This window comes from Canis lupus, chromosome 10 (genome assembly GCF_003254725.2).
Source record: "Canis lupus dingo isolate Sandy chromosome 10, ASM325472v2, whole genome shotgun sequence".
Taxonomy (NCBI): Eukaryota; Metazoa; Chordata; class Mammalia; order Carnivora; family Canidae; genus Canis; species Canis lupus.
Genome location: NC_064252.1, coordinates 23,570,187 through 23,595,959, shown reverse-complemented (window position 1 = coordinate 23,595,959; position 25,773 = coordinate 23,570,187). Strand labels below are relative to the sequence as shown.

At 50.0% G+C, this 25,773-nt stretch overlaps 1 protein-coding gene, 1 long non-coding RNA gene and 1 other non-coding gene across 5 annotated transcripts; 2 read left to right on the top strand and 1 right to left on the bottom strand.

The window, feature by feature from the left end:
• Positions 1 to 371: 371 nt before the first annotated feature.
• Positions 372 to 23,356, bottom strand: POLDIP3 (DNA polymerase delta interacting protein 3). Of its 2 annotated transcripts, XM_025457696.3 has the most exons (9): positions 23,222 to 23,356; positions 13,808 to 14,198; positions 13,011 to 13,097; positions 11,311 to 11,406; positions 9,529 to 9,708; positions 8,937 to 9,014; positions 6,660 to 6,789; positions 3,655 to 3,721; positions 372 to 2,717 (listed from the first exon to the last, which is right to left on the bottom strand). In XM_025457696.3, the coding sequence occupies exons 1-9, from the start codon at positions 23,278 to 23,280 to the stop codon at positions 2,540 to 2,542; spliced, it is 1,266 nt and encodes a 421-aa protein (XP_025313481.1). In that variant the 5' UTR covers positions 23,281 to 23,356; the 3' UTR covers positions 372 to 2,539. The 2 variants fall into 2 exon arrangements, with proteins under 2 accessions (XP_025313481.1, XP_025313489.1); XM_025457704.3 differs by lacking the exon at positions 11,311 to 11,406.
• LOC112666581 (uncharacterized) lies at positions 21,549 to 23,975 on the top strand. 2 transcript variants are annotated; one of them, XR_004802829.2, is made up of 3 exons: positions 21,654 to 22,093; positions 22,252 to 22,652; positions 23,238 to 23,975. It is a non-coding gene; the product is annotated as an uncharacterized LOC112666581 (long non-coding RNA). The 2 variants fall into 2 exon arrangements; XR_004802828.2 differs by having other exon boundaries at positions 21,549 to 22,652.
• Positions 23,674 to 23,823, top strand: LOC112675743 (U12 minor spliceosomal RNA). Its single transcript, XR_003146042.1, has one exon. It is a non-coding gene; the product is annotated as a U12 minor spliceosomal RNA (small nuclear RNA).
• Positions 23,976 to 25,773: the final 1,798 nt, after the last annotated feature.

The window sequence follows — 25,773 nt, the reverse complement described above, 5'->3', positions numbered from 1 at the left end:
TCAACAAATTAATTTTTCTAATGCATAATTGATCTAAGATAAGTTTCACCCATGAATCGGACTTCTTCAAACCAGGGCAACATTCAGGCTCTCCTGTTCCTCACGAACAGACCTAATTCTATGCTGGAGCGGACCATACTTAATACCCAGTGAGGCTACTGAGGCCCAGAACGTACTAAGTTACTGTGCCAGGTACTTCACAGACATCAATGCTCACATCCTCAGCTGTGGGGACCGGGGTTCAGCAAGCCCTGTGAGCAAATGCCTCAGGGTCATAGCTGGTAAGCAGTAAAGCAGAGGCAAATTCCTGTTTTCTAGTGCCGAGTCCCATAAAGCTACTCAGAATCCTTTAAGAAAGAGCAGCTCAAAGGTAGGAATAACAAATATTTATTCAGAAATGGGTAAGTAACATATAGTCTCCTCCATCCCTTCATGTCTCTTCCTCTCCTTTTGAACAAGAGATACACACGAGGAACCTGGAGGGGTGGGAGGTGAAGAGGGACACGAGGATTGGCCCACCACCTTCTCTTCCATTTTCCATGATGACACCCTGTAGAGCAGGGCAGGCAAACAGGCTCCACCCTGCAATGTACCATATGGCTATGCAGAGGACAGGGTCTGGATGGCCAGAGGGTTGCAGCTGGGCTCAGTGAACTCTGTGATAGCCAGAGCAGCCTGGCACAGGGCTGGGGGACGGGGCGGGACAGGTGGGGGAGAGGGGAGGGTAAAGCCATGCAGGCAGGAGGATATTCACCATCCCTACTTGAAGCAGAGTCCAAGCAGTGATCCAACTGTCCCTAGTACCTGAAAAACCAGGTCCTACTGCCTTGTGGGTGTTCTTGTGGAAGAAGAAGGGGAAGGTGTAGGAGGAATGTTTTCCGGCTGCTGAGAAGTAAGTTTGCACCCAAAGGGGGAAAGGGAACAAGGGAACAAAAGCAGCATTCTTTAAAGAACCAGAAGGTGGAGCACCATCAGGTACTTTCCATGGACTGAGCAACTTTCCAAAGCCTGAGCAACCGCAGACCTTGAGGACTGGGCGGTGTTCAAAGCCTGGGTCTTTCCTGCTTAAACAGAACTCTGAAACATGAGTTTCCAGATGTGTCTTCCCTGGACTGGCCTCAAGCAGGCCATAAAAGGCTGTGTCTCAGGTCCCCTCTATTTCCTAGACTTCTGCCTTTCACAGTGCTTGCTGCTGCTTCGGTAGAGATCCCCGAGCCTGCTGCCCAACTCACTCCGGCTCTGCCAGCCTGGATTCCTTCCGCAGTCCCAACAACGTGGCAGGAGCCTGAGGGCAGTGGAGCCAAGCAGTCTGGTATGCAGGGGCCACCCGTGGTGGCTACAGTTCTGCCCAAACACCTGGAACCATTATGAGGGGAGAGCCTAGCAGCTCACCTGGGAGGTCGGCTCTGCTCTCTCCACTCCCTCCCTACCACCCAGCACTCCCTGCGCACTTTGCTCCCAAGGCAGGGCAAGACCCCTCTGGTCAAGGATGGATGTGTCAGTCACAACACTGGGAACAGCACCCCTTGGTGGCAGTTGGATCTGTGCCTCTCTCAGCATTCCTATTGTCCTATAGGCACGAGGCCAGAAACAAAGAGGGAGGAAGTCAACATCTCCCATTCAAATAATCCCACAGGCCCTCAGAGTCACAGAATAGGCAGAGTTTAAAAAAAAAAAAAAAAAATCAACTAGCGGAGAGTTGGCATTTGAGGAGCGCCATGCCAGGTGAGAACTGGGGGGCTGATGGTGCACGCCCCTCCTGGTACTGAGACCCAGAGGTTGAGAGCTGGGCTAGGGCACACAGCAGAACCCAGGGAGAGGGAAACGTGAATGTGAGAGCTGACTGAGACACCAGAGATGGCCCAGGCCTTCTCAGATAACCTGGCAGCCAGGGATGCTCTTCCCAGCAGAGCGGCAGCCCCACGCTGCCCTTGCCATGTGTGCCCAGACCACACTGTCTAGAGCCAGTTGTGGCGAGAGGACAAGAGGGCTGTGGCCTGATCCCCACCCAGGCCACCTGCAATGACCAGGTAGGTGAGCGGCACAGCTCTCACACTGACCTGGCTTCCCCTAGGAGGGCAGGGGCTCCCATTCCCTACTTCGTTTAAAAGTTTAAAAAAAGAGAAAGGGGAGGCAGCTCTTCACCTCCCAGAGAAAAGTGTCCTTCACAGAGGCCTCAGCCCTGCATTCCATGGGGCCCCCAAAAAGCCAGCCAGAGAACTGAGGGTACCATTTTCAGACAAGAAATCTGCTTGGGACTGAGATTAGGGGGGAGGGATGCTCTGGGCAACACGAGCCTACCTTGGTGAGGAGGTGGAGGGAGAAGACACAGACTACAGGAAATGTTAACGTACAGAAGAGCACAGGGTAGGACACAAAACAGAGAGGTGGGTCCCGTCCAGTGAGGAAGCTCTCTACCCCTGGCGGCCCTTCCCACGCTCAGGGCCTTCCAGTCCGACGGCCCATTGGTCACAAGCTTTGCTTTAGGAAACAGAGCCACCCTCCTCTGCCCCCGCTTCTGGCTGCCTCACTCCCCTGCTCAAAGTTTGATTTTGAATTCTGTGGGCTGCGTAGTCACAGAGGCCCCCGAAGACTTGAAGAGCGCTTTCAGAATGGTGTCGGGGTCCACTTCGGCAGGAGGGTTAGAGGAGGCAGTGGAGTTCACCCTGCGAGGCAGCTCGCTCTCCTTTTTCACTGAGGGGCTGTCACTCAGCCGTCTGTGGAGAGCAGAGAAGAGTCAAAATCCTTGTCAGTTTTCCCTCAGATGGGGAGGGAACTCACTGTTTACTAAGTTTGTTAGGAAAGTTAGGTGCTGAACAGAATGCTTTCTGTGCTCTGTACTCCTTGATCTCATTACATTCTATAGCAAATCTATCATTTTTGGATTTGCTGATGACAAAATTGAAATGCAGCCTGTTGTGATCTGGGGTTTTAAGAAATGCTGCAGGCCCTTCAGAGACAGTCACTTACACATCAGCGAATTATGTATTTTGAGAAGTCTTAAAGTAAAGAAGTCAACTTTGCTGTTTAGCCCAATGGCTCCCAAACGTATTAGGTCATAAAACCCCTATTTTCCAGAATACAACTTATTCTTGCACCATAGCTTAACAAACTTGTCCAAATCACACAATTCAATATCTGAGGTTCAAATTCTGGCTTTTCTAAATTTCAAACTCGGCCTGCCCCTCCCACCGTGGCAAGTCTAATATCTTCCTGAGGTTTTGTCTCCTTGTCTATAAAATGATGTCCTGCCAATCTATAGTTTATGCATCTCAGCCTCAAAACCCCCCAGTCCTGGGTCAGGCACGTATGCGTAGGCGCGTGTCCTAAAACAAGGGCTGGCACTGTGCACCACCTCCATCAGAGCCCATGAGGTGGTTTTCCATTCACTGGGACGGTACACACAGCTGGCTGCTCTCCCACCTCCGTCACAGGACTTTCTACATCATAAAGCTGAGCGTGGGGTCCATCCCCCGCGAAAATGACCACCACTCTGTACAAAGTTCAGCAGCCCGACGCCCGTCCGCCCACAGCGCAGAAGAAATGGAGAGGGAAGCGGTGCTGCAGGCACGATCCCTGCAGGATCAAGAGCCAACCACACAGCATAAACCTGGAGAAGAGCTCCGCCCGGTCCCCAGCACCTTCAGGACTTACAGCAGGATGGGCTGGTCTGAGGTGATAACGTTGCCATTCATGTGAAGGTTGCATTTCATTGGTTGCCCTGAAAAACCAACAAGGAAAGAGCTCTGCAAGACGAAAGGACAAGAGCTGCCCACTCCATCACCAAGGATCAACACCCTACTCTGGCAGCTCTGGCTCCACGACGGGAGACAGGGGTGCCAGGCTTTGGGGATCCCAGGGCATGAGGTCCCCACAAAAGAGGACGTGGTAACAGACCTCGCTTTGAGCAGGAGGTGAGAGCTGAAGGGAGAACTCTCTCTAAACCCATTTGTGAAGTAGTAAAGGAAAATGTTTATGTGGTGAAACTAAGTAAAAAAAGACTTCAAAAGCAAATGTACAGACTTCCACTTTGTCCGTGAAGGATTAACTGCTCCAAAACCGCACTGCTCCTCTACACAGCATGTGAGAAGCATAGCAACCGCAGCACACAAGAGGGAGGGAGAGGGATAGAACCATAGAGGGGAACACTTCTACTACCTCTCTGGAATTAAATTAGTATTTATCTGAAAGAGATTCTGGTAAACTACAACATACACTGTGAACCCTGGAGCAGCCGTTACAGTAGTGACTCAAAACATATAGTGAAAAAAATCTTTCAAGGGCCTAAAATGTCATGCTAGAAAATATTCATGTCATGCAAAAAAAAAAAAAAAAGTAAGTGCTACATTACATGGGAATGGATTAAATAATCCAAAAGGCAGAGATGGTCAAACTAGATTAAAGAAAAGATAGATCCAACAATATGCTATCTATAGGAGACACACCTTAGATTCAAAGATATAAAATGGTTGAAAGTAAAAGGATGAAAAAAGATTTATCACCCAAACAGCAGCCCCAAGAAAGCTGAAGTAACTATACTAATATAAGACAAAACACTTAAAAAAAAGTTACATAGAGACAAAGAGGGTCATTATTTTGTTTTATAAGATTTTATTTATTTGAGAGAGAGCATGTGTTATGCACACAGGTGAGTAGAGAGGGGCAGGAGGAAGGAAGAGGGAGAAAGAATCATAAGCCAACTCCACGAAAAGCTCAGAGCCCAATGAACTTGACCCCTGACCTTGAGATCATGTCCTGAGCCAAAACCAAGAGTCAGATGCTTAACTGAGTCACCCAGGGGCCCTGAGAAAAAGAGGGTCATTTTGTAATGATAAAAGGGCCAATCCAGGAAAAAAGCAATTATAAACATACATACAACTAACATATACGTATATAACCATATGCAACTAACATCAGACCCTGAAACACACAAAGCAAAAAAGTAAACAGTTGATGATTTCAATACTTCGCTTTCAGTAATGGCAAGAAGAGCCAGTCAGAAGACCAACAAGGAAACAGAAGATTCGAACATTATAAACTAGACCTCACAGATACCTACCAGCAGCAAAATACATATTTTCTTTAAACACTAATGGAACAGAAGGAAATTTGGCAAATTCACAAAAACATGGAAATTAAACAGTTCTAAATAATCAACAGGTCAAAGAAGAAATCACAAGGGAATTCAGAAAATACTTTGAGATGAATGAAAATAAAGACACAACATACTAAAATCCATGGGATGCAGCTAAAGCACTGCTTAGAGAAAAATGAATAGCTGTAAATGCATAGATCAAAAAGAGGGAAAAGATAACAGAATGAGAAAATACTGGCAAATCAGTTATCTGATAAGAGATGAATTAAGTATAAAGAATTCTTAAGGCAGCCCTGGTGGCCCAATAGTTTAGCGCCACCTTCAGCCCAGGGCGTGATCCTGGGGACCCGGAATCGAGTCCTGTGTCGGGCTCCCTGCATGGAGCCTGCTTCTCCCTCTGCCTGTGACTCTGCCTCTCTCTGTCTCTCATGAACAAATAACTAAAATCTTAAAAAAAAAAAAAAAAAATTCTTAAAAATAATTTTAATTTATTTTTTAAAATTTTTATTTATTTATGATAGTCACAGAGAGAGAGAGAGGCAGAGACACAGGCAGAGGGAGAAGCAGGCTCCATGCACCGGGAGCCCCACGTGGGATTCGATCCCGGGTCTCCAGGATTGCGCCCTGGGCCAAAGGCAGGCGCCAAACCGCTGCACCACCCAGGGACCCCAAAAATAATTTTTTTAAACTCAAAAGGTGGGCAAATATTGGGGTGCCTAGGTGGCTCAGTTGGTTAAGTGTCTGCCTTTGGCTTGGGTCGTGATCCCAGGGTTCTGGGATTGAGCCCTGCTTCAGGCTCCCGGCTCAGTGGGGAATCTATTTCTCCCTCCCCCTCTGTGTGCTCACTCTCCCTAATAAATAAATAAATCTTAAAAAAAAAAAAAATGTGGGCAAATAGTCTGAATAGACATTCCTCCAAGATATACAAATGGTGAATATGCACAGGAAAAGATACTCAACATCATTCACCAACAGGGAAATGCAAATCAAAACTCTGTGTTACATTAGTCTCTGCATCTCTAGCACAGGTCCCCGGTCCACAAGTGTACTCAATAAACACTGAAAGAACTAACCAGTGGACAAAAGGGACACAGCAGTTTCTCTCCACAGGCTATCCTGAGATAAATAATGTGACTCTGAGCTCAGTAAAATCAGTAGCTTGCTCCCCAGGAGCAGAGCTCACCCAGGTGCTAACAGTTAGACAAGGCTTCAGGCCTTTGAGGAAACTGGCCCAGAAATAATGAGACCAACATCTGGAAGGAGACGGCTAGGACTTTTGGCTTCCCCAGCAACACCTCTAAGAGAACCACCCATGGAGAAATGGTGTTCTCTGCTCACTAAACTGAAGTCCTAGGACTGGGTGAAAACCCAAGGTCCTGTAAAGCCGGCAGCTCAGGGGACTGCACATCTGTGTGTGCTCTTTGTGCAAGGGAAACCCCAGAGGGAGGAATGCATCAGGAGTCCTTCCATTCATCTCAGAGGAAAGCTTGCTCAGAAGGCCTAATGCCGGGTAGTGAGCCGTGGGCAGCGGGAAGGTGAAGTGGCTGGTTTCTCCTTGACTTACCATCCAAACACCTGTTGTTATACTTCTTATATGCAGTAATGGCATCATCCTTCTTCACAAAGACCACCTCTGCTACCCCAGGATGGACCAGCCGAGCCCTTTTGAGGGCTCCACACACACAGAAAAGCTCCTGCAAAGAATAAGATGGGTGAGGGCTGTAGAAGAATCTGGAACCATTACCCTGCCTGCCTGCCATCTACACACTCAGAGAGGGCTCTGGGTAGACTGGTGGCTACACTCCAGCTGAACATGCTCAGCGCCCAGGATTTGGGGAGGTGCCGGTCTGGGCAGTATCCTTGGGACATCCACAGGCCTCTCCAAGTGGGACCAGATGAGGGAGCAAACTGAGCTGGCAGTAGGACACGGGTCTGGGCTTATAAGCCTTGAAGTCCCTGTGTCCTTCAGCCAGGCACCCCCAAAGTCTTCCTGCTTTGGTACCCACTTTCTCAACAAGGAAAACAGAGAATTTCTCTGTGGGCCCTGTCATGCAAAGGAACGTGTAGCTCATCAAAGGCAGTGGTAAATATGCCACCAGGGAATCTGCAAGTTATTTAACTTCCCTGACCATGAGTTTTCTCTTCTGGGGAAAAAAAAAAAAAAAAAAAAAAAAAGAAAAGGAATGGTTTCACCTTCCTCCCAGGGTTGCTGAAAAGTCATTTTTTAGTGCAGTGCTCTCTGTACATGTGTGTGACTATCATCCTCATGTCCCCTGATAACCTCCCCACCCCTGCCTTGTTTTCCAGGGCAGGAGGTAAGGCCAGAGAAGGAAGACAATGAGGAGATGGATCACAAAGGCTGACTAGCAACCCATGCCATTTCTTCTTTTGTGACTCCCTTCACCAGGTTGTTATGAGGACAGAATGGTTTCTGAGAAGGTCACTGAAACAATCTGTTTTGTGATAAAGTGAAAATGTTAAATACCAAAACCAAGGTATGGAACTGAATACTAAGTGTGATACCAATTTTATTACTACTATTCTCTAAACATTATCCACATAGGTAAAGAAGGGACAGTGGCTATTACTGGTGTCCACTCTGAATGGTGGTCAGTTCTCACTACTCTGTATTTTCAAAGATCTTGCATACAAATTACCTGCCACATAATAAGTGCTCAATAAACAGTAGCTACTACTACTTTTATAATCAGGAAAAAACTTTGTTTTAATTCTCTATTAATTTGCCAAGTATTAGACAAAGGAGGCTACAATTTCCATTGTGTGTACCATTTCCTGGTGAGCCTGCTTACTTCTCAAAGCTATCACACAGCACTCGTGTTTCATAGTTAAAACCTGAAACGTCAAACGTGGTGGCCATTATGGGCTGTTAAAGAACTTGAAACTCAGTTCAGAGAGAGGCTGGAGTGCAGCTGCATTTCTTCTATGATTCAACAGCTCCGAGTTAAAAGGGTATGTAGATTTTTAAACTAAGAGTGTTATTTAAAAAACAAAAACAAGGTGGAAGAGAAGTCCTGGCTACATCCTTACCAGGCTCAGGGTAAGGGCAGGACAGAACAGACCAGGCCAATCCAGAAGGGCCAATCACCAGATAACACCAATCTGTCTCACTGCTTTTACTTTGGAATCATGAAAACCCCTAGAGGAGGCAGAAGTTCCAGAGACCCACAGGAAAATAAGAACAATGGGGCTGTAAGCCATGGGACTAGAGGATCCCAGTCAAGACCCATTCAGCACAATGCCCTGGCCCTGGTTTAGAAGCTGCAAAGAACAGTTAACACAGCCAGCCTGACTGCTATCTTTTAAAAGACCTGCTTCCAAGGCTGGATCTTGGCTGGTGGCTGGGAACCTGGAATTGGGGAAAGCTCCCACCACCCTAATTGATAAGAGTGGCTCACTGAGTATAAACTGTGCAAATGTGGTTTATGCTGAACACCTGCTTTTCCTCCTGGCAGTCTGGAATGCTGGTATGCAGCATGGGCAAAGGATGCCTACGCGATGGGTTCCTGGTAAAAACCCTGGGCACTGAGTCTGTAACGAGCTCCCTGGTTTCATGCGTCACAGCTCGTTGCTGGGGGAATAAAATACGTTCCGTGTGACTCGATTCAGGAGGAATCCAGAAAGTTGCACCTAGATTCCCCCAGCCTCTGCTCCATAAACCTTTCCCTTTGCTGATTTTGCTGTATCCTGTAATAAGCCTTAGCCCTGACATGATTCTATGAGGAGTCCTGTGAGTCTTAGAGAGTGAACCTGGGGGTGGTCTTGGGGTCCCTTGACACAGAAGTGGTTTGAATCTAAAGTTCTGGCAGGACATAGTACTCACCACAATGTCTTCTTCGGTGACTCGAGGGTGCAGATTGTTTACAGTCATCTTGGTGCCTTCCAAGGGGCTGAGGACAGGCTGCCAGAGGAGACAGTTCCCAGAATCAGACAATAGCTGTGGGTTCAGCAGCAGCATGCACTTCCGGCCAGTGACCAGAAGGCCCAGAGAAAAGCCTCCTAGAGAGCCTGTCACAATCATGCCCCACCACTATGCCTCTGAACCTCTGCATGGAATGCCAATCACATTTCAAGACCCATCCAACTCAGGTGACACTTTCTCCTTAAAGCCTTTCCGACCTGCCCCGTAGAATCAAATGCTCCTTCTTCAGTACTCCCAGCTGCTCTTCTCTGGGCAGACCTCTGTTCTATCACCAAAACTGCTCTATCTGCAGCTGTTTCCCCCACTGGCCCAGAAGCATTTGAGGGCAGTGGTCACTGAGTCTTGGCGCACTCATTTGTAAAATGGCGGTGGTAATGCGCACCTCCCGGAGGTGCTGTGAGGACTCCACAGAGTACACATGATACACTGCCCACCCAGCACAGGCTGACTCTCAATGGATGCAGTCACTTCTTCTCCTTCACCTTCACCTCACCTCAGCAGGCGGCAGCTCTTTGGGGGACTCCTCCTTGTTCACTAGTGTCCGAGACATGCTGGTCAAGGCTTTTGTCCGAACAGAGGAGGGGAGGGCAGGAGCTGTGTAAGCATCATTCTGAACCACTTTGGTGAGAGGGAGGGCCTTGGACATGGAGAACTTGGAACTGCTCAGCCCGGCCTAAACAAAGAGGCGGACAAGAATCTGAAAAGCTAGAGAAGGCAAGAGAGAAGCCCTATGTGGCTGGCAACCGCCACCCCCAAGGCTTCCAAACTCCCCAATTCCATTAGAGATTTGGAGCCAAAAAAGCCACCAGTGACTTCCCCCAAGGAAGAGGCGGGAGGGGAGATATGCAGTCTGCCCAACATGTTTATAGAAGTCACTCTCCAAAAAAAAAAAAAAAAAGTCACTCTCCAGTGCATGAAGCCCTTCGTGAGAAACTTCCACGCAGGTCTGGCCTGGAGCCACAGGTCTACCCATACCATTTAGATTTTATGAAACCCCTACAATCTGGGACTAATCAGAAGGCCAAAAGCTTAAAGTTCATTCTCAGATATGACAGAAGCATATGCTTCTATCACAATGGGCTAATAATCATCAGTTCTGAGCTGGCCAGGCACAAGAACCCACTTTTCAGAAAGGCAGACTCCCAGCTTCTTGGCCCCCATTTCTGCCACACAGAAGCACCATGCACAGCCCTGGCCTCATCAGCTCCCAGACTGTGAAGGACATGCTGGCAGAGACAACATGTGCAGACCAGCAGAAACAGTTCTTCGGGACGCCTGGGTAGCTCAGCGGTTGGGCGCCTGCCTTTGGCTCAGGTCGTGATCTCCGGATCTGGGATTGAGTCCCGCATCGGGCTCCCTACGAGAAGCCTGTTTCTCCCTCTGCCTATGTCTCTGCCTCTCCTCTCAATCTGTGTCTCTCATGAATAAATAAATAAATCTTAAAAAAAAAGAAAAAAGAAACAGTTCCTCCTTCTCCTGCTGCCCCTAACTGGGGATGTGGTCCCTTGGAAATGTAAACCAGGAAACTCCTTGAGATTAATGTGTCAGAGGCAAAAGATGTCTGAGGCAAAAGTAGCAGGTGGCCTTGCTGACTTAAGACAGAACTTGCCAGGTACTGACTCTGGAAGAAGGAAGGGATGCAGCAGCCAGAGAGGCAGAGTGTGGGGCAGGGGTGATTCACTAGCTTCTCTGAATCAAATGAAATGTCCTTCTCACGCTGGACCCCACATTTCTCAAGCTGCTTTCTGAATATTGACAGCCAGTGGAGTATGACAGATGCGGCCAGGGAGGCAGACGGCATGAGCTGGATTGACTCAGATCCACTATCTGTAAGCTGGGAGATTCTGAGCATATTTCACCCCCCCCCCCCCCCCGTGCCTGCTCCCTCTCCTGAAAAATAGGACTACTGGCCCAGAGCTGCTGACCACGGAGGGAAGGGGAACATGCAGAATTTCCTGCCAGAGGAGAGGAAACAGGATCCCCTCCTCTGGCATCTCCCATTGCCCCTGAAGTGTCTCCAGCAGCAAGTGGAGGCTGCAGCTAGCAGCCTCAGGACGCGACAGGCTACCCACAGGCTAGCTGTGGCACCTTGGACATAGCACTGGATGCCCTGGTCTCAGTATTTATAAAACCAGGGATTAGATTAGTGCCAACTCTGAAAATCTCATGAAACAAACGCAGACTTGTGAACTGAAAGGCCGTACTCTCCACCACCTCTCCCATCCACCTGACCAGATACACATGGTGAGTGCAGCAAAAACATAAAATGCCTTACCACGTGGTGGAGAAAGCTGCTTGAGGCTGCAAATTTCATCTGTTTACTAGGAATGGGAGCTACAGAGTCATCATCTTCCTCCAAATCATATAAATTCTAAAAGAAAGAAAAAAGAAAAAGCTGGGACGCTTGGGGTAGCTCAGCGGTTGAGCATCTGCCTTTGGCTCAGGGCAGGACGCCGGGTCCTGGGATCAAGTCCCGCACTGGGCTCCATGAGAAGAGCCTGATTCTCTCTCTAGGTCTCTGCTTCTGTGTCTCACATGAATAAAATAAAATAAAATCTTAAAAAAAAAAAAAAGGAATAACATTAAAAACAAAAAGAAAGCTAATGTGGCCTTAGGCTCTCAAAGGACATTTGGAGCAAGAACAGCAAACTATGTGGAGCTGGTTGGTGGAGGGAGAAGTGGGTGGCGGGAAAGAACCGGGGGATACTGGCCTGGGAGTCAAAGCCTGACAGGCCGGCTCTCCACCCACAAGGGCCTAACAAAAGTGCTGCAACCTCCAGGTTCATAAGAATTACCTTCCCACAAGTGGGCAACACCTAGAAAAACCTTAAAACAGGTGTTTACAATCCTGGGTTTAGAAAGTCCATCCTAGGCAGTCTGGCCTACAGAAATAAATCCAAACTCTAGAAAAAGCTTTAGCCACAAAGATATTCGCAGGGTTTCTAACAGTGAAAATTATAGGAGAATGGCTTTTAAAAACTGGAACATCAATTCAATGGTTTATGCAGTTATTAAAAATGTTTACAGTGAATGTGAATCACAGAAGTGCTTGAGCTATACAGTGAAAACAGAAGGACACAAAATTGGATAATAATACACACACAACTACAAGTAGGCATTAACTCAACAATAATGACACTTAAAAAACCAAAAACCCAGGAAGGAGCCAGGGCAGCATTTCAACAGCAGCTGGCTTTGGAGAGAAGGAGCACAAGAATTCTTTTTTCCTTTTTACTTTCTCGATTTTACTAATGTTCTATATTAAGCACATATTGAGCTTTTCTTTCTTTCTTTCTTTTTTTTTTTTTGGCACATACTATTTTAATAATAAAAAGTAGAAGACTTCCAGTTTGCCTCTCTGCCTCTTACATACTCACCTCCTCCCTATTGTAAGAGGTATTTTTTTAAAAAAGATTTTATTTATTTATTCATGAGAGACAGAGAGAGAGAGACACAGAGAGAGAGGCAGAGACACAGGCAGAAGGAGCAGCAGACCCCACACAGGGAGCCCAATGTGGGACTCAATCCCGGGAACCCAGGATCATGCCCTGGGCTGAAGGCAGGAGCTAAACTGCTGGGCCTCCCCGGGATCCCCGGTATTTTTTTTAAACTCATAAATTGCAGGGGCGCCTGGGTGGCTCAGTAGGTGTGTCTGACTCTTGCTTTTAGCTCAGAGTCAATGGGCTCCTGTGCTTGGTGAGAGTCTTCTTGAGTTCTCTCTCTCTCACACTCTCTCCCCCTCTGCCCCTACTCCACTCACTTTCTTTGAAATAAATAAATCTTTGAAAAAATAAAAATAAATAAAACTCAGAAATTGCAAAAAACCAAATGTAGTTCCTCTAATTCTTCACACCAGAAACCTTGGGCTAAGGTCAGTTAATCCGCCCAGCAGAGGTCTCCAGAACCTATGCACGTGTACACCTACACAGTACACAACACACTCATGCACATGTAGGTGCGTGCCCACTCTCTCACCTGTTTGGCTGGGTGGTTATTGACCACATTGATCCTCATTCCAGCAGGATGGGTGTGGAGTGGTGCCATGGCTTTCTGCTGTGGAACCTAGAAACACACAGAGACCATAATTTTTCCCATGGGGTCCACGTCTGTTCTGCAGGAGTAAGGAATCACTGAACTTGAAATATGGTGGCACTCAGTTGTGGTCTGTGGGAAAAGCCCTCCAGAGTGCCTCATGCCTGAAGCAGGAGTCACAGAAAGCCTAATGGTCTTGCTCCATGAGCCTGGCTCAATACATGTTCGCAGCTGCTGCTGTTCCTGTTACCAGAGTTGCTATGAAGACGAAATATTGTCTTCATTCCCTTTGGCAGCTGTGCAAGTGGCCAGGGCACTGGATGGGGAGCCAGGTCTGACTAGGCTCCTACCCTGGTACTCCTACTGCACAATGATTCTCATCTCTGAGACCAAGAGTCTTCTTTTATAAAACTGTGGTAATGATCCCAGAGTCACAGTGAGAGAGAAATAAAGTTCTATGTGTTAAGTGCTGGCCGCACAACACACGCCCCACAAGTGTTCCATCTTCTCCCCTCTTTTCCCTCCCTCACTAACTCACTGGAGAAAGTCACTGACTTTTCCTGGAGTCCCCTTTCTTCTCCACAAAACTAGATGAAAACCTTGCCTCCTCTCCTCCATATGGTTACTATATAAACCCTTGGGAGAACTGTCATTTTGCCCAAACTCTCCTGGCCCCCAATCCCTGCCTGAATCTGCGGTTGTTGCTGGCTCCCCAGGAATACATGGCAAGAGCCACTTACCTGGATGGTTTTGGTGAGCTTCAGGGCAGGGGTCACTGTCCCGATGGGTGGGCTCAGGAAGGTGGCTGGGGAACTCCGCTTCAAGCTGATCTTCTCCCGGGCATCGGCCACCTGCCGGGGCTTCTGGGGCACCGTGACCTGTTGCTTGCGGGAGTTTAGCATCTCTCGGGCGTCTTGCACTTTCCCTTTGATCCGGAACCGAGCATCTTTCTGCAAAAGCTTTTCCCGGGCATCCTGGACTCCCAGCTTGAGCCGGGCGTCTGAGAGGCCAATCTTCTGCCGGGCATCAAACCTCTGCTGGAAGGTGGCTGTGCGTGCTGGCTGGCCAAGAAGGCCCTGCTGGATCCCAACACGAGATCGAACACCTCCGACTCCTGGTCTGGCATTGAGACTGCAAGCAAAAAATTGCAATATGAAGCGGATCTGGGTTATCGATGGTAGCCGATCCGAAGGAAGTTGAGCCCTTGTAATACTGGGAATGGGGGGCAGGGGAGCTCCTGGAGAAACCAGAAATCAGGTCACTCTCTGAAACAAACTTATATTGCAACTTCTTTCCTAGTTTACAGCTTTTCACTTTGCCTTGCAAATAAAATTAGGAAGAAGGGCCTAGTGGTTTCTATCACTTAGGTAAGATTGTTTTGCTCCCTAGATCAGGTGCTCTGAGATAACATCAGGGACAGTAACCTCCAAATGATGCTAGCCACAAGGGGAAAAAAAAAAAAAAAGCATATCCCCCAAATACCCTAACCTTCAATTTCCAAAGCTCTTCCACAGCCATGCTCCCAGTCACCCCCCTCAGTACCCGGTGATGTGGACTGAACAACTTGGAGAGGCAACAATTAACAAAGGGTCCCCAAGCCTGCCCCTGGCAAACCCAGGCCTCCGGTGCTGGCCGATGCCCTCCTGGGCTGGGAGCAGGAGCTAGCTCCGTAACAGACTGAAGACACAAAGACTTGGTAGAAAAGAAAAAGAGCCACTGTCCAAACTGTTTCCATTCACAACACTGTGACACCAAATATGTGGGTGTTTTCCTCACTTCAACCGTTCTTGAACTCTCTAGACACCAACCAGGTGTCCTACAATTCAGTTCTGACACTACCTACCCAGAGTCAGGGCACACCCCCTAGGTTAGGGGCTCAGTCCCATGAAAATGCCCTCACTTCAGATGCCAGTCCCAAATCCTGGGCTTTTCACACTTGGACAGACCAGGTAGAGGTGAGGGGACCCACACCCCCACCTCAAGTCTGAGAATTTGCTAGAATGGCTCACAGAACACAGCAAAAGCAGTTTACTATTATTAATTATAAATGATACAATTCAGAAACAGCCAAATAGAAGAGACATATAAAGTATATGGGAAGGGATGTGGAGTTTCCATGTCCACTTTGGGTGTACCACCCTCCAAGCACACAGACATGTTCGCCAACCCAGAAGCTCCCCAAATTCCACTGTGTAGGGATTTTTATGGAGGTTCCATTATGTAAGCAAGGTTGACTGTATCATTGGCCAATGGAGACTAACTCAATCTCCAGCCCCCGCCCTTCCCTAGAGGGGAGTGAGGTAGGGCTCCAAGTTCTAACTAATCATGCCTAGGTCTTTCTGGCAACTAGCCCCCATCCTGTAGCTAGCCAGGGGCCCATCAACCATCACCTCATTAGAACAGAAGGTGCTCCTACCACCCTTGTAACTCAGGAAACTCCCTAGAGTTTTAGGAACTACATGCCAGGAACCAGGGACAAGGCCAAATATGCATTTATCACACTTAGGAACAAGAACGTCAAATTCAGAAACCGTTAAGATTGGAAATGAACTAAACTCCATTAAACAGGCCCCATTTCCTTGGGGGTTCCTCCACTGGCCGTTCAGTGGCTTGTCAGGAAGGCGAAGACACTTCCAAGTACAACCCTTGAAGTCCTTCCTGGGGTCTGCCGGTGGCTACCTCACTCCACCTGCCCACCACACCACGAGGCCTCTCTACTTCAGCCACCGTCACCACTACTCAGGCAGCAGGTGCCCCGCCCAGGACTTCCAGCTCCCAAGGCAACACCTCCTCTTTGGGAAACCCTCCCTCTCTGATTCTTTGAGGACAACCCTCCTTTATGCCTAGAACACATCTGCTTGTTTTCTCTTCCCCACTGGACTGGGAGGGGGAGAATGGGGCTCATTCTGTTTCAGGGCCCAGCGCTTTGTAAGTGGTGTTGCACCCTGGCTGAGCATTAGAAACTCCTGTGGAATTACTTAAAAACACAGCTGTCCAGATCCCACCGAATCCAAAAGCTGGGTGAAGGCCTGGGCCTCTGCATCTTTGACTCCATCAGTGACCCTGGATTATGGCAGTGTTCACCATCTCCCACCTGGTGTTAGAAGGCAAAACCCCACCAAACAAACAGGTTCCTTTTTTTTTTTTTTTTTTTTTTTTTTTAAAGATTTTATTTATTTATTCATGATAGTCACAGAGAGAGAGAGAGAGAGGCAGAGGGAGAAGCAGGCTCCATGCACCGGGAGCCCGACGTGGGATCCGATCCCGGGTCTCCAGGATCGCGCCCTGGGCCAAAGGCAGGCACCAAACCGCTGCGCCACCCAGGGATCCCAACAAACAGGTTCCTATACAGTTTCCCACAATTGTGTCCAGCTCTCCTGGGAGGCCTCCTACACAGCAGGCCAGTCAGTGAGTGTTCCTACTGCCTCACCCTTCCCCAACCGACTGGAGGAGACTGCCCACGGGCTCCTGTGCTGACAGCTGGAGCATACCCAAGGTACCAGCACAGGCAAATGTGACCTCCATCTTATTATCCTTAGACCAGTGGAAACACCTGCTGCCTCCAGTATGCCAGAAAACTGCCCAAGGCAGTGATGCACATACCGTTTTTCTTTGAAAAATGGCAAATTACTTTAGGACTTAAATACTTTCCAGTGGGTCCACACAAGAACCAGGCGGAAGAGAGAGGGAAAGTCAGATTAGGTGAGGGTGAGAGGCCCTGCTTATTGGTCCCTGTCCTATTTTCTCCTGTAAAGAAAGGAGGGAGGGAAGCAAGGCCAAAAGGAATGGAGTGTTTAGAGAGGCCCCAATCAGGGAGAGAGAAATAGGAGCGTGTGGCAGACAGCACCCGCCCACCCCTGGAGTGTCCGCCCTCAGTTTCATGGTCTGAAAGGCCTTGGCGATGGTGGGGCTATGCTTTGTGGTTGTGCTGAAACCCAGAGCTACTTGAGGGGCCCCTGGAATTTATGGAAGGCACACAAACTTCCTAATCAAGCCCTACCCCCCAGGACCCACTGACAGGTGAGGTAATCCCACTGGTTTGTTTTTTTTAATGTTTCCAGCTCCCTACATCTGTTATTGATGCCCATCAAAGAAAAGCAACAGGCTATCAGTTCAGACCAGAAGTTACTACTGAAGGCCTCCTACTCATAAAATAGGGAAAGATTTTGATCAACATTTACTGTCCAGATCCAGATGAAACCAGCATTGGCAGAAAGCACTCCAGATAAAACTGTTCATCTACTACGCATGGGACCTCTCTGAAGCCAGAGGCCTTGGGTTGGGAAATCAAGTCACCAAAAAGAGTACGGTGAGAAGCACTCCTGCTGTAAGAGGAAGGCTCTGGGGACGCCACAAACTAGACATCTGTACGGCGGTGAGAAGGCTTAGACCCGGCCCAGTGTGCTCAGGAAGAGGTCATGTGAACGACGCCTACTATAGCCCAGAGCTTGCAGCCTCCTGGCTCTCGCAGCTCTGCTGGGGTGCCTCCTGCCCTCAAGAGCATTCCCTCACTTATCCCCTACCAGCTTCCACAGCCCGAGGCACCCTCCTTGGGGCAGTGGAGCCCTGGACACAATGCAGCTGAGGCACTTACTGTGCTGAATCAGGAGGATCTGTTTCCAAGCCCACACCTCCTGCAGGACCAGGAGCCTCTTAGGGGTACACCCTGCATCTTCTCGCCTGGGTCAACCCTGTACCAGGCAGATGAAAAAAAGGCTCGAAGAACTTTCTGGTCCTGAGAGCCCACCAAGTGCCAGGGACCCTACAGGGACCCCAGACATTCTCCTTTCTCTTTCTCCTTTCTCTCCCTGAGAGAATGCGGTTGTTATTCACAGATGACAGGGTCCCGCTGAAGGATGCACTGGACTTCCCTGAAACTAGTTAGAGCACCAAAAATGAAGCATGAGTCAAAAATAAAGACCAGAACTTGAGAGGCGCCTGGGTGGCTTAGTCGGTTGAGCATCTGCCTTTGGCTCAGATCATGATCTCCAGGTCCTGGGATCAAGCCCCACATTGGGCTCCCTGCTCAATAGGAGCCTGTTTCTCCCTCTCCCTTTGCCCCTGATCCTGCTCATGTGTTGTCTCTGTCTCAAATAAATGATAAAATCTTAAAAAAAAAAAAAAAAGACCAGAACTTGAAGAGTTAATGAGGCATACTGTCCCCAGGCTAAGGAAGAGCTTAGGACTCCAGTCACGTCCAGGGCCACAGCACACACTCCAGTAACCAGAGGGTGAGCGCAAACACTTGGGATGGCCCAGTGTGCTCAGTCGGGACCCACACACCAGACCGCTTGTGTGGCAAGAAAGATCACCGAGATGCCTTGTGCTGGTCTTTTGAATCTCTCTGAACAGTACAACAGGTCCATCTGGGAGAGGGAGGGGACGTGGCTGGGGATGGAGGAGCGTGAGTTAAGTTACTTCCCCTCAATTCATGGCATTCAGTTCCCTGGTTACACCAGTTCTTTCAACTCCTTTCATGAACAGCTTTCGGGGCTTCAGTGTTCAGGCTTTTTATAATCACTGCTCCTCCTCTTGCATGAAAAGACGGCTATTCATCCCAGCAGGCAGCAGTGCTGGGTACAAGGCAGGCATTAGTCATCAGGAATTTTTCAAATAAACACTCCTGCTAGGAGTGGGTCTCCAAAACACAGAGTCCATGGTGTTACCCTCCTGTTCCAAGAACTGCGGAGGGCTTCCTAACAAAGCCCAGCCCCTCAGCAGAGCCTCTGGACTGGCCCCAGCTCCTACCTGCAGCCTCACCTCCCACTGTACACTATCTGATGTTCCTGAAACACATTCTGCACTTTGGGCCTCAGTAAATGTTTGGGAGAAGGGTGGGGGAGGTTTGGAGCAAGGCTCTGGCCTGCCCCACCCTGCCACACTGAAACAATGCACCCACCCTGGTTCCAGGGCCCTACTAGGTACTCCATGGGGTTCTGGGAAGGGCGCTGGGGGTGACAGGGCCAATGTCCCCACTGGAACCTCAGTGCTTTCTGCCACACCCCGACCAGAGCTGGCTCTGGACAGATGTCCAGACCAAAGGATCCAGGCCCATAAAGGGGAACCCTGGTTTATTAGTAGAAGGTGGATTTTAATGCATAGGGTCTCTGGGTTAGAATTGTGTGTCCTGAGGTCACCTTTACATGGAGAAAACACGGTTTAGTTCTGTTATGGAGAATCAATCCTGAATTAGGCGCTTTGCAGACACAGAGAAACAGGATAGCATCCCCTTACCCTCCAAGAAAGTCTTGTGCAAATGTTTTGTTTTAGATCCTTTTTTTTTTTTTTTTTTAAGATTTCTACTTTTTTTATTCAGGAGAGAGACACAGAGAGAGAAAGAGGCAGGGACACCGGCAGAGGGAGAAGCAGGCTCCTCGCAAGGAGCTCGATGCAGGACTTGATCCCAGGACTCTGGGATCACGCCCTGAGCGAAGGCAGACAGATGCTCAATTGCTGAGCTACCAGGCGTCCCTTAAATCTATTTCTTCCCCTCCATGTTACATAATAACTAATTTTCCTCCCCTTTGTTTTAGGTCTACATTTCTTTTATCTTATTTCAACAAGCAAACAAGCAATAAGTATTAGGACCAGAGCCCTGGCCTGAACTGAAAAGCTGACCGACCTCCTTCTCCACGGCTCCAAGAACTACCCAGGCAGGGCATCTGGGCCAGAGCTGCTCAGGGCAGCACATGCCCAACCTTTCCACTACAACGGCCTGCCGCCTTTCATGAACATTCTCTAACCAGAAGGTGGCAGTGGACAATTATCTTCCAAGAGCTAAACTAATCAAACCAGGGTGGGCGACTCTGCAAACTTGACCAGCAGCAGCACGCTCATGTTTTAAGGAAAACACCAACAAGAACAGGCCCGCATTGCAGTTGGTGCCGTGAGCTGTCCAGGGGAGACTCCTCCATAGGTCTTGGGCAACCAAAGTCAACAAAGTCAAGCTGTGCATGGTGAGGGACAGCGCCTCACCATGGCTGAGTGAAGTATCACACAAAACTCTTTATTTGCAGGTTAATCAGGGAAATCTTTTTTTTTTTTTTTTTTTAAGACTGTATTACTTATTCATGAGAGACACAGAGAGGGGGCAGGGGGCAGGGACACAGGCAGAGGGAGAAGCAGGCTCCATGCAGGGAGCCGGATGTGGGACTCGATCCTGGGTCTCCAGGATCAGGCCCTGGGCTGAAGATGGTGCTAAACTGCTGAGCCACCCAGGCTGCCCCAGGGAAATCTTTTGATAAGATTAATTCAGGACCCTGGTAATAATGGTAATGACCCCTTTCTAGGCTTACAAGGTGTGATGAACACAAAACAGAATGGATGCACTAAAGAACAAGCACATTCCATGACCTGTGGGGAAACACGTTATTTACACTTCCACAGGTTCATTCTTTCCTTTCCTTCTTTTTTTTTTTTTTTTTAAATTCATGAGAGACACAGAGAGAAAGGCAGAGACATAGGTAGAGGGGAGACTAATGTGGGACTTGATCCTGGGACCCTGAGCTGAAGGCAGATGCTCAACCATTGAGCCACCCAGGCGTCCCTACACTTCTACAGGTTCTTGTGCTATTTCCACTAAGAGGAAGAGATAATCACTGGCTCTACTTAAATTATCAAGCACAAAGTTTTTCCTGGGACCTCCATGCAATGCCATCCCACAGTTCCCAGGAAGGAAGAATTCTTCCAGGAAGCATGTAAGACAATATAGTTACTGAAGGAAACGACATTTGTTCACTGCCATTAGCTGAGACCTTTCAGTTTTTGACAGGGATGCCCTAGATGTAGTTCACTGGCTTTGCAAGGTAAAAAAACAAAAACAAAAACAAACAAAAAAAAAGTTTTTAAAAGATTTATTCATTCACGAGAGACACAAAGAGGCAGAGACACAGGAAGAGGGAGAAGCAGGCTCCCCATAGGGATCCTGACTCGGGACTTGATCCCAGGACTCCAGATCATACCCTGAGCCTAAGGCAGATGCTGAGACACTCAGGCGCCCAAAACTGAAGTTTCTACCAGGTTTAATCCAAATACAGCATGTAGGCCAAACTAGCATGTAGACAGCTCTAGTCTCTGCACAATCTCCCAATCCAATCATTGTGTAAGAGCAGAGTAATATTCTCACATATTCTTACACAAAACTGGAAAGTTACTTTATTTAAAAGCCTTCAGTAATGATGATTAGAGCTAACATTAATTGAACACTTAAAACCATCAGATACTTTCAAACTACTTTACATTAGCAATCACCTAATAAATATCTGTATCTTATAAATAAGAGAGATATGGAATGGTTAAGTAACCTAAGATCACGTGGAAAGTGAGAGAAGGGAATCGAAATCTTAGTTTGACTCTAGGGCTTCAACACTAACCTAATGTTCCCCATCAGGGGGAGGGGTTGGGCTTCTCCTCCTTTAAAGGGAAGATCCACAATAATTGCTATCATTTGCTGAACACTTACTACCTGGTGCAAACTTTTTTTTTTTTGGTGCAAACTTTAAAATGTACATTTTTATATTTTCATACCTAATCTTCTCAACAACCTGCCAGAAACCATTACTACAAATGAGGAAACGTCCCAGCTCTGAAGTCATCTTGCCAGGGTGGCACAGAACCCAACAACAGGCCCACCAGGGCACCAGGTCGGCCTGGTGGCTCAGTGCTCGGTCATCCCACGGATCCTCAACCGAATGCCCAACACCAGACTCTGCACACATCGGAGCCAACAAAGTACAGACCCAACAGACAGTACAGACCGTCTGCAGTCAGGAACAGAGGGGGGTGACTGCAGAAAGGGCACGTCCTGGGTAGTTGGTTCATTCAGCAACTGTCCATCAAACTGATGAAACTCAGTCTTAGAAGTGGCCAGAGGACCGAGCACCAATTCCACACCAGTTACCAGCGGGAAGACCTAGGAGAGAGCTACTCAGAGAACAGCTGAGCAAATTAACGGTTCCTGTGTGCCTGTTATGAACCAGAAGCCAGGTGCATAGCTGGCTGGTGAACTACGTACGCGGTGGCGGCAGGTGCAGTGGATGTGTGCAGGGGGCTGGGGGCGGTGGGGATGCACTTGTTAGCCAAGGAGAGGATCTACTTTCTAACCACCGCAGGCGGGAGGTATTAACAAGCATCTGCTCAGTGAATGACTTCCGATCCGAGAAGACCGTGTCTAACATTTTTACAGGCAGTTTACAAGGACATGTGAACTACCGCACGTATGCTGGAGAACTGCTGGCCGCAGTCCCACTTCAAACAGGTGAGAGCTGGAGCTCATTAAAGGCTGGAAATGACGGACCACGTTTAAGGGTCCGGAGCAACTTCCGGGCACCTCATCGCAAATCATCTCCGCACTCGGAGCCACAACAGTCTTCTCCGACAACCATCAAGAAGCTCTAACCTCCGGGCCCACCTGTTTTGTTTTGTTTTTTTTTCTTGCCCAAGCCCGAGGCCAACTCAGCCAGCTCCTAAAAGGCACGCAGCCCCCCAACTTTCAGGGGGACGAACTCTTCGTGGCCTCGGGTTAAGTCCCTCTACGTCTCCCGGCCTCAAGCTCGTCATCTGCAAAACGGGAGAAATACGAATACGGTACGGGGCCGGTACGGCTGCGAAAGGGGGCAAAACGGGACGGTGGTTGCACGAAAGCGCTCGGGGGACGTGAACCGCCGCACGGGCGAGGCGGGGGTTAACGGGGGCGGCGGAGCCGGGGAGCGCGCGCAGGGCCTGCGAGCTGAGGTCTGGGTCGCAGCCTCGCCGGCAGCAGATCGGCGGAGCCTGGGCGGGTCACTTCCCCGCTAAACTTCGGCCGTCCTAACCCCAAGGCGGCGCGGAGACCGAGGAGCAGCGCGGCGCCCAGGGCCAGTCTCCCCCGCGGGCGGACCGGGCGGCCCCGGGAGACCCCGCGAGCCCTCCCCCCTCCCCCCGCCCCGGCCGCCCCGGCCCCCCCGGCCTCCCCGGAGCGACGGCGCTCCCAGCCAGTGTGGACCGCCCGGCGGCCGGGCCCGCGGAGGCGGCGGGGCCGGGCCAATGAGGAGCGCGGCTGCGGCAGGGGGCGGGCGCACACGGCGCTGCGCTTCGCTCCCGGGCCGCTCCCTCCCCCGCCCCGAGCCCCGCTAGGCCACGGGCCCTGAGCACCGGAGGGAGAAAGGGCCGCTCACCGCCCCTTCGTCGCAGCCCCGCGCTTCCGGATGAGCTCGTCCAGGGAGATGTCCGCCATCTTGCGCCGCCGAGCGAACCGCGAGCAGCTGAGACTCCCCCAGCCCTGGAGCCCGCCCCTTCGGCCGCTACGGAGCAACGAGCCGCTTCCGGCGTCCGGCCGACGAACTCTCGCGACAGCTCAAACCAAGACAAGAACCGGAAGGGGCGGGGAGCTCCCCGTGAGCCTTTGCGACGCCAGCTGCTTATCTGCATACGGGGGGGCTCCGAGTACCTACGGTTCCCGGTTCTCCCCAGCGAAGAAATAAAATGGAGAGTGATATAAAAAATTAAATAAGTGAATGAGACGAACTGCGAAGGGCCTGGGCTCTTGGTTTAACGGTCGCTCTGCTACTCACCGTAGGGCTAATGAGAAGGGGATTCATTACCCAGCGAGTAACACGTGTAGCTCTTTATGCCTTAAACTTATGAGTAAGGAAAATAACGATTCGGGGTGACGCCCGAATCCTCACTGCTAATGTGAGACGAATTTTTGAGCGGGTAAAGGTCGCCCCTGAGGTGACCCGCCTACTTTGCGGGATGCCTGGGAGCCGCGATCTGCCCGGCCCCCCCCTACCCTGAAAGAGCAGACGAGCGGCCCGGTCGGCGGGCGGGCGGGGAGGCCTCCAAGTCTTCCTAGCGGGCCGGCGCCCCTGCCTCGCCGGGTCCTCCGCGGGCTCTGGGCTTGGGGGTTTGTTTTGTTTTTGTATCTTTTTTTGTTGTTTTTGAGAGATTTTGTTTATTCCCGAGAGAGGCAGGCACCCATGGGAGCCCTACGCGGGACTGGGTCCCAGGACCCCGGGGATCAGGACCTGAGCCTAGCGAGACGCTCAGCCACGGGGCCCCCCAGGCGTCCCATTTCCATTCCGGTTTTGCAATTTATGGTGCATGAAAATAAAAGTCGCTTTTCACGTCTGGCCCCGTGAGCCTTAGGCCGATGACCTCGCCCAGTTCTCTGAAACTTTCCCCCGTCATTACAAGGGTTAAGGCCAGCCGCTGCCCGGTGACAACCGCCGCTGCCGGGGTGGCTGCTCACTGGCCGGAGCTGCAGGACCGCCTGGGTCCCGTCCCACCAGCCGCGCTTCCCAGCGGCTTGACTCTCCCCCCGCAAGTCGCTCCGATCTTCCCGATGATCTAGAAAACCCGGCGAATGACCGGTCGTTGGGAGGAGGAAATAGACGTTACAATCCATGGGTGGAATTGCCTGGTCTGTGATGGCAGCCCCAGGCCCCAGCACTGTAAGCTTGGCGCGAGGTACAGGTTTGCTGCATCAATCGATTAAAAAAAAAAAAAAAAAGCACGTAGGGCGCTGTGCTCTGTGAGTTATTACTATTATTAATTTCTAAGTGCATTGATGCCCGCGGAGTTCATGTACTGTTGACAGGCCGCACCGTAGTTAAAAGTCTGGCAGCAGAAGGTGTGCGGGCCAGAGCTGGCAAAGCCAGCGGGGCTGGGCCGGGTCCCACCTCCTCAGCCGTCAGACCTGACCCCGCTAGCCCCTCCCTGCCTCCCTCTCTCCTTCCGTCCCGGAAGTGCAGCTGGGGGGGGGGGGACGACGACACAGGGACCAGGTTGGGCCTCAGCACCCTCCCCTCCCCTGGACCGCGCAGGGCAGGTGCAGAAGAACGTGGAAGGGGCCATGGGACCCCAGGGGTTAAAGCCCTGTCACGCCTTAAATGCAATGTAAAAAAAAAAGTGACCTAAAGGTTATTTTTCAAGCTAGTTCAGTGAGGTTATTAGCTGAGGTCAGCTATCATCGAGGTGACCTTCCCTTGGAGGCATTTCATAAGGTGTAGAGCTTTGTAGGGTGCTGATTGTCTGGAGGACGGGGATCTGGAATCCGGTCACGCGGAGGGTGGGGACAGGGATGTGGCGATCCTGAGGCAAGGGCCCTCCCCATGCCTGCGACGTTCCCATGTTCCGGGAGGGACGAAGAGCATCACACTCCCAGGCAGGGCTTCCCTCCATATCTTGTATGGACACGTAGGACTTTTTGCTCAAGGCGAGCAAACGTGGAATTGCTGGGAACGTACTGGGTCCTGCTTTGTTTGGAAATAGACCAAGGATTGTGCCCTGCCTGGGAAAACCGCGTCCCTGTGGGCAGAGACTGGGAGTCGGGCTGCATCTGGGGCTGTGACTGTCCAGGGACCCCTGCCCACCCCCCTTCTGGGGACTTCGGCCACCCTGAAATGTGTATCCTTTTATAAATTCCTTTCCTTTCTTGCTCTAATATGATTGGAGTTTTATGTTTTTTGTTTGAAGATTTATTTTATATATATATAGAGAGAGAGCATGAGAGTTGGGGGGGTGGCAGAGGGAGGAGACAGAAACACAAGCAGACTGCGCTGAGATGGAGCCAGACACGGGACTCGATCTCATGACCCTGAGATCAGACCTGAGCTGAATCGGGACTTAACTGGCTGAGCCACCCAGGTTCAGGTGCCCCAATTTTTAAAAATTCTATATGCAAGCTCATAATATTACCTGTGAATCCACTTCAAGAGGCTCAAGAGGG